At 45.9% G+C, this 14436-nt stretch overlaps 1 protein-coding gene across 1 annotated transcript in view; it reads left to right on the forward strand.

The window, feature by feature from the left end:
* DYNC1H1 (dynein cytoplasmic 1 heavy chain 1) overlaps positions 1–14436 on the forward strand; it is a 69942-nt gene that overhangs the window by 31823 nt on the left and 23683 nt on the right. The window contains exons 21-42 of the mRNA XM_070593297.1: positions 17–163; positions 377–543; positions 642–815; positions 1415–1580; positions 1662–1850; positions 1944–2138; positions 2817–3099; positions 3558–3658; positions 4314–4473; positions 5299–5542; positions 5711–5894; positions 6166–6378; positions 7170–7408; positions 7610–7766; positions 9717–9944; positions 10449–10679; positions 10957–11097; positions 11331–11564; positions 11653–11859; positions 11951–12072; positions 12775–12940; positions 14166–14329. Coding sequence (XP_070449398.1) covers positions 17–163; positions 377–543; positions 642–815; positions 1415–1580; positions 1662–1850; positions 1944–2138; positions 2817–3099; positions 3558–3658; positions 4314–4473; positions 5299–5542; positions 5711–5894; positions 6166–6378; positions 7170–7408; positions 7610–7766; positions 9717–9944; positions 10449–10679; positions 10957–11097; positions 11331–11564; positions 11653–11859; positions 11951–12072; positions 12775–12940; positions 14166–14329 — 4112 coding nt within the window. The remainder of the gene's footprint in view (positions 1–16; positions 164–376; positions 544–641; positions 816–1414; positions 1581–1661; positions 1851–1943; positions 2139–2816; positions 3100–3557; positions 3659–4313; positions 4474–5298; positions 5543–5710; positions 5895–6165; positions 6379–7169; positions 7409–7609; positions 7767–9716; positions 9945–10448; positions 10680–10956; positions 11098–11330; positions 11565–11652; positions 11860–11950; positions 12073–12774; positions 12941–14165; positions 14330–14436) is intronic.

Consider the following 14436-nt stretch of genomic DNA (forward strand, 5'->3'; position numbering starts at 1 on the left):
TCTGGTTTCAATTCAGATAAGAGAAGTATGGAATACTTATGAGCTAGACTTGGTTAACTATCAGAACAAGTGTCGCTTGATCCGTGGCTGGGATGACCTCTTCAACAAGGTCAAAGAGCACATCAACAGCGTCTCCGCCATGAAGCTCTCTCCATACTACAAGGTACTGTTGCTGGGGACCCTCCCTCCCTGACCAGAGCGTTCTCCTGCACCTTCGCTGTAAGAATACCTTTTCACTAATAGTTACCAGGTGCCTGTTTTTTAAAATCTGAGTTAAATAACTTGATGGGATCTTAATCTGCATTTTTATTGAGTTTTGGCATATCTGTGAGTGAAAAGTTCAGCAGTTGGGCTCTTTCTTCAATCTACTCATTAGGTGTTTGAGGAGGATGCCCTGAGCTGGGAAGACAAACTGAATCGGATCATGGCTCTCTTTGACGTGTGGATCGATGTGCAGAGGCGGTGGGTCTACCTGGAAGGCATCTTTACGGGCAGTGCGGATATCAAGCACCTGCTGCCAGTGGAAACCCAGCGGTTCCAGAGGTATGACCTCTAGCCAGGGAGCTAAAGAGCTGAAGATTAGATGTGGTCGGTAAGCACTCTTTACACAAACGCTAACGTTTGTCTTCACTTGATTGTAGTATCAGCACGGAGTTTCTGGCTCTAATGAAGAAAGTATCCAAGTCTCCCCTTGTTATGGATGTTCTGAACATCCAGGGGGTGCAGAGGTCTCTGGAGAGACTGGCAGACCTGCTAGGAAAGATCCAAAAAGCACTGGGAGAATACCTGGAGAGAGAGCGGTCATCCTTCCCCAGGTGAGGGAGTTGTGAGATAGCTGATTTGCGCTGCAGTGGAGTTCGGTCTCAGCTGTGCTGTCCTCCAGTCCTCCTCTCCCCTTCTGGGCTGTGTGTTGGTCACTTGTGACATCAAAGGTTTTGTTACCAATAGTCCATTTAATGAACACTGTTTCCCTTTCATGCATTAATTCTTAATTATAGCAAACAATCCTTAATTTTTTACTGTAAATGACTTTATTAAACCTCATTTAAATTATCATCCACCCTCCCAGGCAGTTTGCATCTCTTAAATATTTAGCTCTGATTATTTTCTAAGTGGCATCTCTTCTTTTCTGAATGATTTGCTTAGTGTGACTCAAACAGGTTTTTTAAAAAAGGAATTCATGAAGTAAGGTTAATGATGTGAAATTCATTGAATTCCTCTTCAGTGTCTTGTTAGATAGGTGTGTATCTTTTGCTGAGGGCTGAAAGAAATGTGAATATAATCTGTGTTCAGGCTGGAGATTTCCACCACCTTGTGCATCCATTTTCCCTTCTACAATTTGAGGTTTTGCATTGATTCACCTTATTTGTGTGCATAGAACATTTTAGCAACTTGAGTGCTACTTTAATTTTAGGTTCTATTTTGTGGGTGATGAAGATTTGCTTGAAATCATTGGAAACAGCAAGAATGTAGCTAAGTTACAGAAACATTTCAAGAAAATGTTTGCTGGAGTTTCAAGCATCATCTTAAATGAGGATAACTCTGTTGTCTTGGGCATTTCATCCCGTGAAGGAGAAGAGGTAGTTGAATTTACGTTTGTCACTTAGAAAACTTCTCTCCCCTTTTTGCACATCTTAATTCTTAAATTTTATTTATTTCAGGTTATGTTTAAAACTCCTGTGTCAATTACTGAACATCCAAAAATCAATGAGTGGCTCACACTGGTAGAAAAGGAGATGAGAGTCACGCTGGCTAAACTTCTTGCTGAGTCTGTTACAGAAGTGGAGATTTTTGGTAAAGCAACTTCAATTGACCCAAATACCTACATCACTTGGATTGATAAATATCAGGTAATGTAGAGTAAAAACGAGACAGTCTAAAAATGAATGCACAGGCTGATCTCTACAATGATCCTTTTGGATCCTGTGTCTTATATCTTTCAGGCCCAGCTTGTGGTTTTGTCAGCCCAGATAGCCTGGTCTGAAAATGTGGAAACAGCTCTGAGCAGCATCGGTGGAAGCGGTGACGCTGCGCCCTTGCACTCTGTGCTGAGCAATGTGGAGGTCACACTCAACGTTTTGGCTGACTCGGTCCTCATGGAGCAGCCCCCACTCCGACGACGGAAGCTGGAACACTTGGTTAGTCCCGTGTTCCACTCATTCTTCACTAGTTAGGCTCTTCTGCCTTCACCTCAAGCAGTTAAATCATGCTTCAAAAATATTCTAATTGGTGTTAGGGGGAAAAGAAGATGGCAGATTGATTTACTCTGGGGTGGGTATTGGCTCTCTGTCGCTGTTGAAAGATAATCTTGGTGGAACACAGGAGTTACATATACATCATCCTGGTAAAAATGAAATGCTAAGCCTGCATCGGGGTCTTTCACTCTTTCTTATCATCTTCTTCCCAAAGAGGCAGCTAAGGTGGTGTAGGCAGGCCTGGCTGTGCTCTGCATGGCTCTGAGGCAGTGTCACTTGTTCCTGGGCTTTGCGCCCTGGTGTGTGGGAGATGGACTGTTAGGATGGAGACAACTCTTCTCCCATCACGTTTTGTGCCAGTTGCAGTTTACTTAAAGTGAAAGTTTTTACTTTTGTTTGTTATTTCTTCTGTTTTTGCTGCAGCTCTTGATTCTGTTTAATTGTGTTAGATGAATAACATTTCTAAAAGTTTTTTGAAATTTGCATTTTGGAGTGCTTTCTAAAAGCCACTGTAACTGGATCTAGAACCTCAGTTTAAGTCTACCAGATAATCCCCACACCTAGAGAATGCACTGTATTATTTGAGTTGAGGATAAACTCTTAAAGTGACTCTTTTTTCAGATTACAGAGTTAGTTCACCAGAGAGATGTTACCAGGTCCTTGATCAAAAGCAAGATCGACAACGCCAAATCTTTCGAATGGCTCAGCCAGATGCGATTTTACTTTGACCCTAAGCAAACTGATGTGTTACAGCAGTTGTCAATTCAAATGGCAAATGCCAAATTTAACTATGGCTTTGAGTACCTGGGTGTTCAGGATAAGCTGGTCCAGACCCCTCTCACCGACCGCTGTTACTTGACGATGACTCAAGCCTTGGAGGCTAGACTGGGGGGGTCCCCATTTGGTAAGTCACTCTACAAACCTGGACAGGTGGAGTCAGAGAGTAAACAAAGTTTGAAAAACTAAGTGGCGGGGCTGGCCCCATGGCCAAGTGGTTAAGTTCAAGTGCTCTGCTTTGGTGGCCCAGGGTTTTGCCGGTTCAGATCCTGGGCATGGACCTAGCGCCACTCAAGCCATGCTGAGGCGGCATCCCGCATAGCAGAGCCAGAGCACCTACAGCTAGAACATACAACTATGTACTGGGGGGCTGTGGGGAGAAGGGAAAAAAAATTAAGTGAATGATTTAAATATATTTCTTAATTACATTACTACTACATTCTAGAAACTTTAAAATTGTTTGCATTTATTACGTCTGCTTTGATTTTTTTAGATGAAATGCTTTTTGCCTTTCTCTTAAAGCTAAAGATGTGTTTCTAATCGAGTAATGACTCAAGTACTCGGTTACTTTTCTTCAAATCCTAGGGCCTGCTGGGACTGGGAAGACCGAGTCTGTCAAAGCTCTTGGCCATCAGCTTGGACGCTTTGTTTTAGTTTTCAACTGTGATGAGACCTTTGACTTCCAGGTGAGAAGCTTTGCAGGATCCACCTAAAATCTAATGGTCTGAGAGGGTCAGGTGGGGAAGACCATGCTTGCACCTCTCTCAAAGCTGTTTGCCTGCTCGCTCAGTGGGGTTCCTGTGGCCTTCTGAGACCCTCAGGGACGGGTGTTATTTTAAACTGTTTGAGGTTTCCAGCATAGGTGCTTTGACGTTGACTTGAGCTTCATGTTTTCAAAGTTAACACTTGAGCGTAACATCATTTTTTTTAGAGAGTAATATCTTGAAATGGTTAGTTCCTGTGTCTGGGAATAAATAACTGTTATAGAAAAAGTTTTTTTAATCAACAAAAAGTAATAGAATAAAAATGACAGCTTTGTCATTAGGATTTCATTGGCACAGGAAGGAAAAGTATGATGCATCTGTACACTGGTAATCACTATTGCTTGTGACATCATTTGCGTGTAGGCACTAGGCCCCTCACGTCACGTGTGAATCTCATTTCACCTTCATAACCACCTTGGGAGAGAGATGGTATCATTCCCACTTCAAAGATAAAGAGACGTGGGTTTCAAGATGTGATTTGCCCGAGGTCAGACCTATCGCCTGAGCCGGCACTTGATCCCTGTCAAGCGAACACTGAGGCAGGTAGTCTTTAGCTTCTTTCTTTCTTTCGTTTCAGGCGATGGGGCGAATCTTCGTGGGGCTTTGCCAAGTGGGTGCGTGGGGCTGCTTTGACGAGTTCAACCGCCTGGAGGAGCGGATGCTCTCAGCTGTGTCGCAGCAGGTGCAGTGCATTCAGGAAGCGCTACGAGAGCATTCCAACCCCAACTATGATAAGAGTAAGACTTGTCTTTTTCTTTAAAAGAGCCAGCCTTCCTAGCCCCTTGTTTGGCCAGAGTAGAGTATTCTTCCATGGAGCTTTGGGAATGAGCCCTCTGTCATGACAGCGGTACCTGTTCTGAGAGGTTCCGAGGGCTGCTTCCCCTGCCTTCTCCACACAAAGCCCAGGCGTGTGAGGTGGAGGCAGGGTGGGGTGCCGGGGGAAGTAAACACATCCATATTGGATAGTTTATGTGCGGTTTAATTCATAATGTTTGTTTTTATGCCATAGTGATAGTAACTTGTCTCACCAAACAATCTGCCAGACTTCCTAAGTAGAACAAAAGGAGCCTTAGAGAAAGCAATACCTGTGTGCTCGATGTTGTCTTATGGAGTGAACACACTTTCTCCCTAAGTGGTTCAGAGTTGCAGGGGGGTTTGTTTTGGGGTGGTCCTAGGAAAGGGTAATTCTCATGATCTAAGCCAATCAGTTGTGTCACAACACTCATTTTTATTTATGCAGCTCTTGTGGGACTGCATTTCTTTTCTCGCGCTGAGCCTGTGACACACAATATTGCACAATAGAACAGTGGGCTTCCTGCCTCTGGTGACGTGGTCTGTTTCATGTTCAGATGGCTTTCATGTAGGTGAGGTGTATGAAAATGGGCCTCCCCGGGCAGATGGGGACACGTGCGTGGTGAGTGCCTGCAGAAAGGCCAGAGAGCGGCTCCCCTCAGGTCGTGGGCTTACAAGATTAGTGGGGAAAGGGGTGCTTTGTAATTTTAGAGAGATTTTAGAATGGTTTTTGAGCATGATGAGTCTTAACACCGTCATCCGGTTTTCAGCCTCTGCCCCCATTACTTGTGAGCTGCTAAACAAGCAAGTCAAGGTGAGCCCAGACATGGCCATCTTCATCACCATGAACCCTGGCTACGCAGGCAGGTCGAACCTTCCAGACAACTTGAAGAAGCTGTTCCGGAGCTTGGCTATGACCAAGCCCGACCGGCAGCTGATTGCACAGGTCATGCTGTACTCACAGGGCTTCCGCACTGCCGAAGTTCTTGCCAACAAAATTGTCCCATTCTTTAAGTGAGTAATTAGAGTTATTCATAATCATGTTTCTAGTGTATGTTAAACGTGCCATTTAAAGTTTATCTGCAATCACGGCGCAGCTTTCCAAGTGTCCATCTCTGATTTCTTGACACATGCTGTTGTTTAAAGTATACTGTTTTTTAAAAAAAACTTTTTCTTTTCTAGATTATGTGATGAGCAGCTCTCTTCTCAAAGCCATTATGACTTTGGTCTTCGAGCTCTGAAGAGTGTATTGGTAAGCGCAGGTAACGTGAAGAGGGAGAGAATTCAGAAGATAAAGAGGGAGAAAGAAGAACGAGGTGAAGCAGTTGATGAAGGAGAAATTGCAGAAAATCTACCTGAACAAGAGGTTTGTATAGATGTTTTTAACTCACTCAAACCTTAAACACTATTTAAATTTACCTTTTTGACATATAAGTCACGACTTGGGAGTTCATTGCGATTCACATGTACTGGGATGAGTAGAAGAGGCTATATTTACATAGTAAATTGAGTGAGTGAATGTTGGAAAGTGTGAATTACGCTGTTTGTTCACTTAACAGTCACAGATCACATACAGCAGTAAATGTGCGAGCTGGGCTCCCTGTACCTCGGCGCTCAGTCCTTTTTTCCCCATGTAGATTCTGATACAGAGCGTCTGTGAGACAATGGTGCCAAAGCTGGTGGCAGAAGACATCCCGCTGCTCTTCAGTCTCTTGTCAGATGTGTTCCCTGGAGTCCAGTATCACCGGGGTGAAATGACAGCTCTTCGAGAAGAGCTGAAGAAAGTGTGCCAGGAAATGTATCTGACATATGGAGATGGAGAAGAAGTTGGTGGAACATGGGTTGAAAAGGTACCTTGGATTGTTCTGTAGCCTGGCACCCTCACAGACTCCACTGGCTACAGTGTGCAGTAATAATGGCGGTGGGCCACCTGGGTGAACCACGTTTGATAGAAGTCTTTCCATGAAGACCAGGGTGGCCCATCATCTGGTTTGTGTTTTGCCCCAAGGCCTATTTGGATTTTTTCTTAACTTAAATGTAGAAATAGCAAAACTTACCTGAACATTTCACTGATGTGGTATAGTTCATTCTCTGAAAATGCTAACTAAAGGCAGGATTATAATGGAAAATGTTTATACCAGTAAAAGTTCTATTTGCAAAACTTGTCTAGTACCATAGATTAACAACATAAATCTGCTAATTGGTACAAGATTTAAGTTCTATACTGGCTTCTTTTTGTTCCTTTGTCTGTGAGATTCGTTTAAGTAAAAGTTATGATGTATGTGAGTGGCGTGTCCTGAGCCTGAGGTGCTGTAACTGGATTAAACAAATGGCTCTTCCATGTGGTCGCTTCTCTCCTTGGAGGGGATCTTACCTGTCTTACTTGAGGCAGCTTGGTAAGCACCTCCTGTTCCTCTGGCTCCCAGCCTTCCAGAATTACCAGAACACTTCACAGTTCAGTTAAAACCTTTCTTGAAATATTATTGTAGATATGGGCCATGTCTCTCTGGTTAAAAAATTCCAGCACTTGCCTTTACCAGTTCCTCGGACACGATTTTTGCTTGTTGACGTGAGAAGTGGTTGGAGAGCCTTCCCCGACCCTTCTCTCAGTGGTTATGATGTCGTCTTTTTGGCCCTGCAGGTTCTCCAGCTCTATCAGATCACCCAGATCAACCACGGCCTGATGATGGTGGGGCCCTCGGGAAGTGGGAAGAGCATGGCCTGGCGTGTTCTTCTCAAGGCTTTGGAGAGACTCGAGGGTGTGGAAGGTGTGGCCCATATCATTGACCCCAAGGCCATCAGCAAAGACCATCTCTACGGAACCCTGGACCCCAACACCAGGGAATGGACAGATGGGCTGTTCACACATGTTCTGAGAAAGTAAGTTCACTTTGTTCAGTGTTTATGCTCCAGTGAACATGGGACCTAGCTACTCTGTCCTTGGAACAACAGTATATGTTATTTTTGTGACTAAAGTCTGAAGAAATTTAAAAGTCACTTGAGAAACTGTTGTAGGGTAAGCATTTTTAATCTGAAAATCTTGAGTTAGTCAACAGCTGTTTCAAAATCCTTCCAAACCAGGATCATAGACAACGTGAGAGGCGAGCTGCAAAAGCGCCAGTGGATTGTCTTTGACGGCGATGTGGATCCCGAGTGGGTTGAGAACTTGAACTCGGTGCTGGATGACAACAAGCTCCTAACTCTGCCAAACGGAGAGCGTCTCAGCCTTCCCCCCAATGTAAGTAGCCTTTTTTCTGTGTCGTGGATTAATATTCTGTTCTAACTGAAATTTGTGTGCTAGTGAAGTACAGCTCTGGAGATGAGGTTCCAGGTTCCAAAGAGCAGCAATCAGTTGTGTAAATAATTTTCAAAGTTACAGTCTCTATGTACTAGATTTTTTCCACTCCCATGGTTAGTGAGAAATATTTTCACGGGACTTATTAATAACTTTCCACTATGTATTAGATATTAAGCACACTCCATAATTCTCCACCCTCCCACAACCCCGTAAGGTAGGATTGTAGTTAGGATTTCTGCAGTTATTATACATCTGGGAAGTGGCAGGATGAGGAATTTAGATATGGAAGTTTCAAGGCTGTCCCTTGGAAATGAGCATTTGGTACAGGTCCTGCACACACCACCTGACAGATCAGGATGTGTGGGCAGGCCTGGCATGGATTTGCATTCATACTTTGACCCAGCATTTTTGGAGTGCCATCATGTGCCGGACCCTGTTCTAGATGCTGAAGACACAGCAGTGAACAGAGTAGACAAAACCCTTGCCCTCCTGGGGCTTACAGTCTGATGTGAAAGACAGACACAAGATAAATGGTGATAGTGCTAAGGGGAAAATGAGCTGGAAGAGAGCGGTCGATGTTGGTGAGAGGTGGAGGTTGCACTGTCAAAGGGTGCCATGAGGCTTCATTGAGAAGGTGGTGGTTTTAGTAGAGATTGGGCGGGGGCGGGTGAGGGGGAACAAGTCCTCTGGGCCTCAGAGCATTCTAGGCAGAGGGTCAGATAGCAGGAGGGGCAGTCTGAGTGTACCTGGTGTGTGCGAGGAGAGCAGGGAGCATTTGGCAGACGTGGAGAGAACTAGGAGAGAAAAGTCAGGGTGAGACTAGGGAGGAAATGGGGTTCCAAATCAGGGCAGGCCTGGGGCTCATTGTGAGGCCTGGAGCTAGACCCTGGGCAAGTTGGGAGCCATGGGAGAGTCTGGATCAAGGGTGACATAACCTGTTTGTTTACAAAGATCCCTCTGGCTGCTGTTTGGAGGGTCGTTGAAGAGGGCAGGTGGGAGTAAGGGGACCGTTTGTGCGCTGTGGCACCCCAGCCTTGGGCGCGGGTTGGATGAGTTGGTGGCAGTGGAGCCGCTGAGAAGTAGCTGAGTTGTAGTGTAATGTAAAGCTTGTGCTAATGGACTAGAGATGAGTATGAGAGAAAGGAGGAGTCGAGTATGCCTCCAAGGCTTTTGGCCTGAGCAGCTGGCCAAATCACAGAGGGTCAGCATTGGTGGTCATCATCACTTCAGAAACCAGCCATGGCACTTAGTGCCCGTCTGAAAATTTGTGCTCACTCAGACTTGTGTCTTGATTCGACTTGTGAGGTTCTTCCTTGTAGCTCATGTCCATTAGAGTCTAGCTTGTCAGAAAGAGGTTGATCTTGTGAGGCATGTTAGCACCGAGGTTAAGGCCCTGGAATCAGTCCATCTGCTTGAAATCTCAGCCCGACCATTTACTAAATGGCACTGGAACTTGGGCAAGGTACCCAACCCCGTCTGTAAAATGCAGACACTGCATGCCTGCCTCTAGGGGTGGTGTGAGGATTGAGTGGGTTCAAGCATGAGAGCACAGCCCCAGCACCTGGGCCAGGATAAGCGCCAGGTGCGTGTTCACTGCTGACATCCCCTTCAATGGAGCTGTTGCTTCCGTTCCACCGAGAGCTGTTCTCGTAGTCTCACCTGCTCCTCTCCCCACCACACCCATTTTTCCTGCCAAAATTCTTGTAGAGAGAGATTGGTGGGTGTTGCAGAGTGATGCAAACTGAAGATATTTTTACTTTTAAAATAAGTGCAGGAAAGTTAGATTTAAATAGTCCTTTCAATGTTTATACAGGTATAAGTAGAAGAATGTTAATATCCAGGTTTCTGCCAAACCTACTTCATTAAATCTGCTTGATGTTTTCTTTTAAGGTGCGAATAATGTTTGAAGTGCAAGACTTGAAATATGCTACCCTGGCCACGGTGTCGCGCTGTGGCATGGTCTGGTTCAGTGAGGATGTGCTGAGCACAGACATGATCTTCAACAACTTCCTGGCCAGGCTGCGCAGCATCCCCCTGGACGAGGGGGAGGACGAGGCCCAGCGTCGGCGCAAGGGCAAAGAGGACGAGGGGGAAGAAGCTGCTTCCCCAATGCTGCAGGTACGAAGGCCATGGCCACTCCACTGAGTGGGGCCGCAGATCAGCATCAGAGGATACTGGGGCGTTCACACGCAGTGAGTGTCTGGAAGCCGTGTTCACAGACAGTCACTCCTCATCTCTCCAGTCGTGCACTCGCTAGAGGTTTGCGTAATCGCTGTTGTCTTAGACCAGCTTCTAAGGAAGCTGGGCACTTGCAGCTGCCAAAGTTAAGGCCTGCATGGTAAAATTTAAAGAATTCTTTCGGTTGTCTTGCCTTTCTCTGCAAATTGATGAAAGACTGCCCTCCATTTCAGTGGTGAAAACCAGTGATCCCAGGAAGCGTGATTTTTGAGAACCACCAGGATGGAGAAAAAGAATTAGTCATTGAAGCTTTCACCCTTCATTTTTTCAATCCACAGAATTATTTCTCGGCGGTCGTGTGACCCTCTCCTGGGCCTAGATTAGCATAGATGAAAACTTCGGGGCTTTTTGAAATGATAATTAAGCATCGACTCCCTCTTGTAGATCCAAAGGGATGCAGCAACAATCATGCAGCCGTACTTCACGTCCAACGGCCTGGTCACCAAGGCCCTGGAGCACGCCTTCAAGCTGGAGCACATCATGGACCTGACCCGTCTCCGCTGCCTGGGCTCGCTCTTCTCCATGCTGCACCAGGCCTGCCGGAACGTGGCCCAGTACAACGCCAACCACCCCGACTTCCCCATGCAGATCGAGCAGCTGGAGCGCTACATTCAGGTCAGGAAGCACCTGCGTAGCAGGGAACTGGAGCTTACTGAGGGGCCGGTCCATGGATAGCCTTGGGGTCCATGAACCTCCCGAAATGATATGCCCACTTGGGTGTGTGCTCTTCCCTGGGAAGAGCGTCAGGTCTTCTTGAGGGGCTGGGAAAGGTGCAGACAGCATCTGTGATCCAACAATGATAGGAACCACTTTCTTTAAGATTATTGATGCTGTAAATGTCTTTGTTTTATTGTTGAAATTTTATAAAAAAGATTTTATTTCCTTTTGATAGCGGTATCTGGTTTATGCCATTCTCTGGTCCTTGTCTGGAGACAGTCGGCTGAAAATGAGAGCAGAGCTGGGTGAATACATCAGAAGAATCACGACAGTGCCATTGCCTGCTGCACCCAACATACCTATTATTGACTATGAGGTAAGTGCACAGAGGTCGCAGCCTCCCTTCTTGATTCTTGCCATGTTGGTTCAGGTCATCCTGCTACAACCTCACCAGAGACTGTCACTTAATCTTTCCATTTCATAGAAGGATTTTGTCCTTTTAGTTTTATACAGGATAAGGAATGCAGATTAACCTGAAAGCTCTGATTTGTATCTCAGTGGGGACACATATGGGTCCCAGCATGACTTGTGCCCCATCTCCATGTGTAGGTGTCCATCAGTGGAGAGTGGTCACCTTGGCAGGCCAAGGTGCCTCAGATTGAAGTGGAGACACACAAGGTGGCCGCCCCTGACGTCGTCGTGCCAACTCTGGACACGGTCCGGCATGAAGCCCTCTTGTACACCTGGCTGGCTGAGCATAAGCCACTGGTCTTGTGTGGCCCTCCCGGGTCCGGCAAGACCATGACACTCTTCAGCGCCCTCCGGGCCTTGCCTGACATGGAGGTAAAGAGGCCGGGCAGTGGGCTGCAGGCCTTTGGGTGTTCGAAGACGGGATTGGTCCTACCATACTTCATTTGTTTCTTCTCTAAAGGTTGTGGGTCTTAACTTCTCGAGTGCTACCACCCCGGAGCTCCTGCTGAAGACTTTTGATCACTATTGCGAGTACAGACGCACACCCAATGGGGTCGTTTTGGCTCCTGTTCAACTTGGAAAGTGGCTGGTATTGTTCTGTGATGAAATCAACTTGCCAGACATGGATAAATATGGGACACAGAGGGTCATATCCTTCATCAGACAGGTTTGTTTATAGCCACAAGCCCCCCCCTCACCCCTTAGCATTTCTTGTTCTCATTTTGCTCCTGACATCTTACGCTCCTGCTTTCCCTCAGATGGTGGAGCATGGAGGTTTTTACCGTACCTCAGATCAGACCTGGGTGAAGCTGGAGAGAATCCAGTTTGTCGGGGCTTGTAATCCACCCACTGACCCTGGAAGAAAGCCCCTCTCTCACAGGTAACACCAGCTCTGTAGACTTTACGGGCCTCACTCACCAGTGCCAGAATCGCTTTAAACATAGCACAACAAAATCTGATTTTAATTTTAAAGGGTTAACAAAATACTGTTTATCATAGGGTTTCTCCTAGGTTCCTTGGACTGTGCTGTAATACTAGGGAACACACTTAAAAATCACAGCATTGAGGGCCGGCCCCCTGGCTTGGTGATTAAGTTCAACACACTCCACGTTAGCAGCCCAGGTTCAATTCCTGGACAGGGAACTACACCACTTGTTGGTGGCCGTGCTGTGGCGGTGACCCACATACAAAATAGAGGAAGATTGACACATATGTTAGCTCAGGGCGAATCTGCCTTAGCAAAAAAAGTAATAAATTAAAAATAAACTTTAAAAAGTGGTTGTAAAAGCATTGGCTTGTTGGGTATTAGTGAACTGCCCCTGTCTGTAGGGGCAAGATGAAGCTGAAATAAGCCTGAATTGTTTTCCCACTTTTGCTTGATCCTATCTCAAGTTTTTTACATGTGCTGTTACCTGTCTGACTCAAGCCTGAGCAGTTTGTGTGTGATCTCAGTTAACTGAAGTGTGAAGACTGTGTGGGTGGATTAGGAAGCAACCTTGGGTCTGGGCCCAGGACAGGGTGGCTCGCCACTCGGCACACTGCTCCTAACCTGGAGCCGCTGAGCTGGGCTGTCTTTGCCCAGGTTCTTGCGTCACGTGCCAGTCGTGTATGTGGATTACCCAGGACCCGCCTCCCTGACGCAGATTTACGGCACCTTCAATCGGGCCATGCTGAGGCTCATTCCATCGCTGCGCACATACGCAGAGCCGCTCACTGCTGCCATGGTGGAGTTCTATACCATGTCTCAGGTACGTGGCGTCTCTCCGCTCCTCTGGTAATTGAAGAACTCTGTTAAAAGATTGAGCTTTAGGGGCCGGCCCTGTGGCCGAGTGGGTAAGTTTGTACGTTCCGCTTCAGCAGCCCAGGGTTCTGCTGGTTCGGATCCTAGCTGTGGACATGGCATCGGTCATCAGGCCATGCTGAGGTGGCGTCCCACAAAGCACAATCAGAGGCATTCACAACTAGAATATACAGCTATGTACTGGGGGTTTTGGGGAGAAGAAGAAAACGGAAAAAAAGGAAAAGATTGAGCTTTATTCAGAGACTCTTCCCAAAGTCTGTCATCAAATTGTCATTCTACCTGGGTGCTGCGACTGTGACAATTTTCATGTTGGTCTTCCTGTCCTGTCTGTACACATTACATATGTTAACTTCCTTTATGAAATTGGGACTGTGCTGCGCAGTTTCCAAAAGGAGATGTACACTTTTAACAATACGAACGTGTGTGTGTGTAATTCTTCTTCTCCAGCATTTGTAGTGACTGTGTGTTGCCAAACTGCTCTCGGGGGCTAGACCAGTGACACTCCCACCAGCAGTGGCTCTTTCCCCATCCCCTCATGAGCATTTGTAAATATTTCTTTAAAGGATCTTTGCCCACTGGATGGACGGAAGTGGTTCTCATGGTTTTGATTTGCATCTCTGGGAAGCCTTCCCTCATTACCCCTTTAACAAGATGTGATGTGAGGGAATTGCCAAGTTTCCGTTGATAAATGTCTTACTCATAGTGCCTTATGAGGGCTTACCTGTTACATGTTGCAAATATCTTTCCTGGCATTTAATTTGCTTTTAACTTTGTCTAATTGCATTTTTTTCTACAGAATTTTTCGTGTCATCAAATGTAAATCTTTTTCTTTAATTGCTTCTGGTTTTGAAATCATGTTTAGGAAGGCTTTCCCCTCAACTTAGGAATTAGATTTTTTAAAGTATTTTCAAAATAATTTTTTGTAGTTTCATTGTTTTTTCACATTTAAATCTTTAAATATAATTAATTTCAACATAAAGCGAGCAACTTGGATGTTTGTTCTGGACAGTTGTCCAGTTTTTCCAGCATTGTTTACTAATTCATCCTTAAATAGTCCAGCGTCTGGAGTTTTCATTTTTAATATAAAAACACTCTACAACATTTGACCTTTTAACCACTTTTCATGTCTTAAGATTATTTACATGTAACTTGCATTTTTCTGAATCCCACAGGAGAGATTCACTCAGGACACACAACCCCACTATATTTACTCACCCCGTGAAATGACTAGGTGGGTGCGGGGCATCTTTGAGGCGCTGAGACCTCTGGAGACTCTACCTGTGGAAGGCCTCATTCGGATTTGGGCACATGAAGCCCTCCGTCTCTTCCAAGACAGGTAAAACCAAGGATCCAGTTAGCTTCATGCTCCGCGACTTTTGAATTCTTACAACCCTCCCACTATAGTCTGTGCGAGGCTGGCCCCCCCAGGTTTGAGCCAGGCTG

This window comes from Equus przewalskii, chromosome 25, assembly GCF_037783145.1.
Source record: "Equus przewalskii isolate Varuska chromosome 25, EquPr2, whole genome shotgun sequence".
In the NCBI taxonomy this organism is placed as follows: Eukaryota; Metazoa; Chordata; class Mammalia; order Perissodactyla; family Equidae; genus Equus; species Equus przewalskii.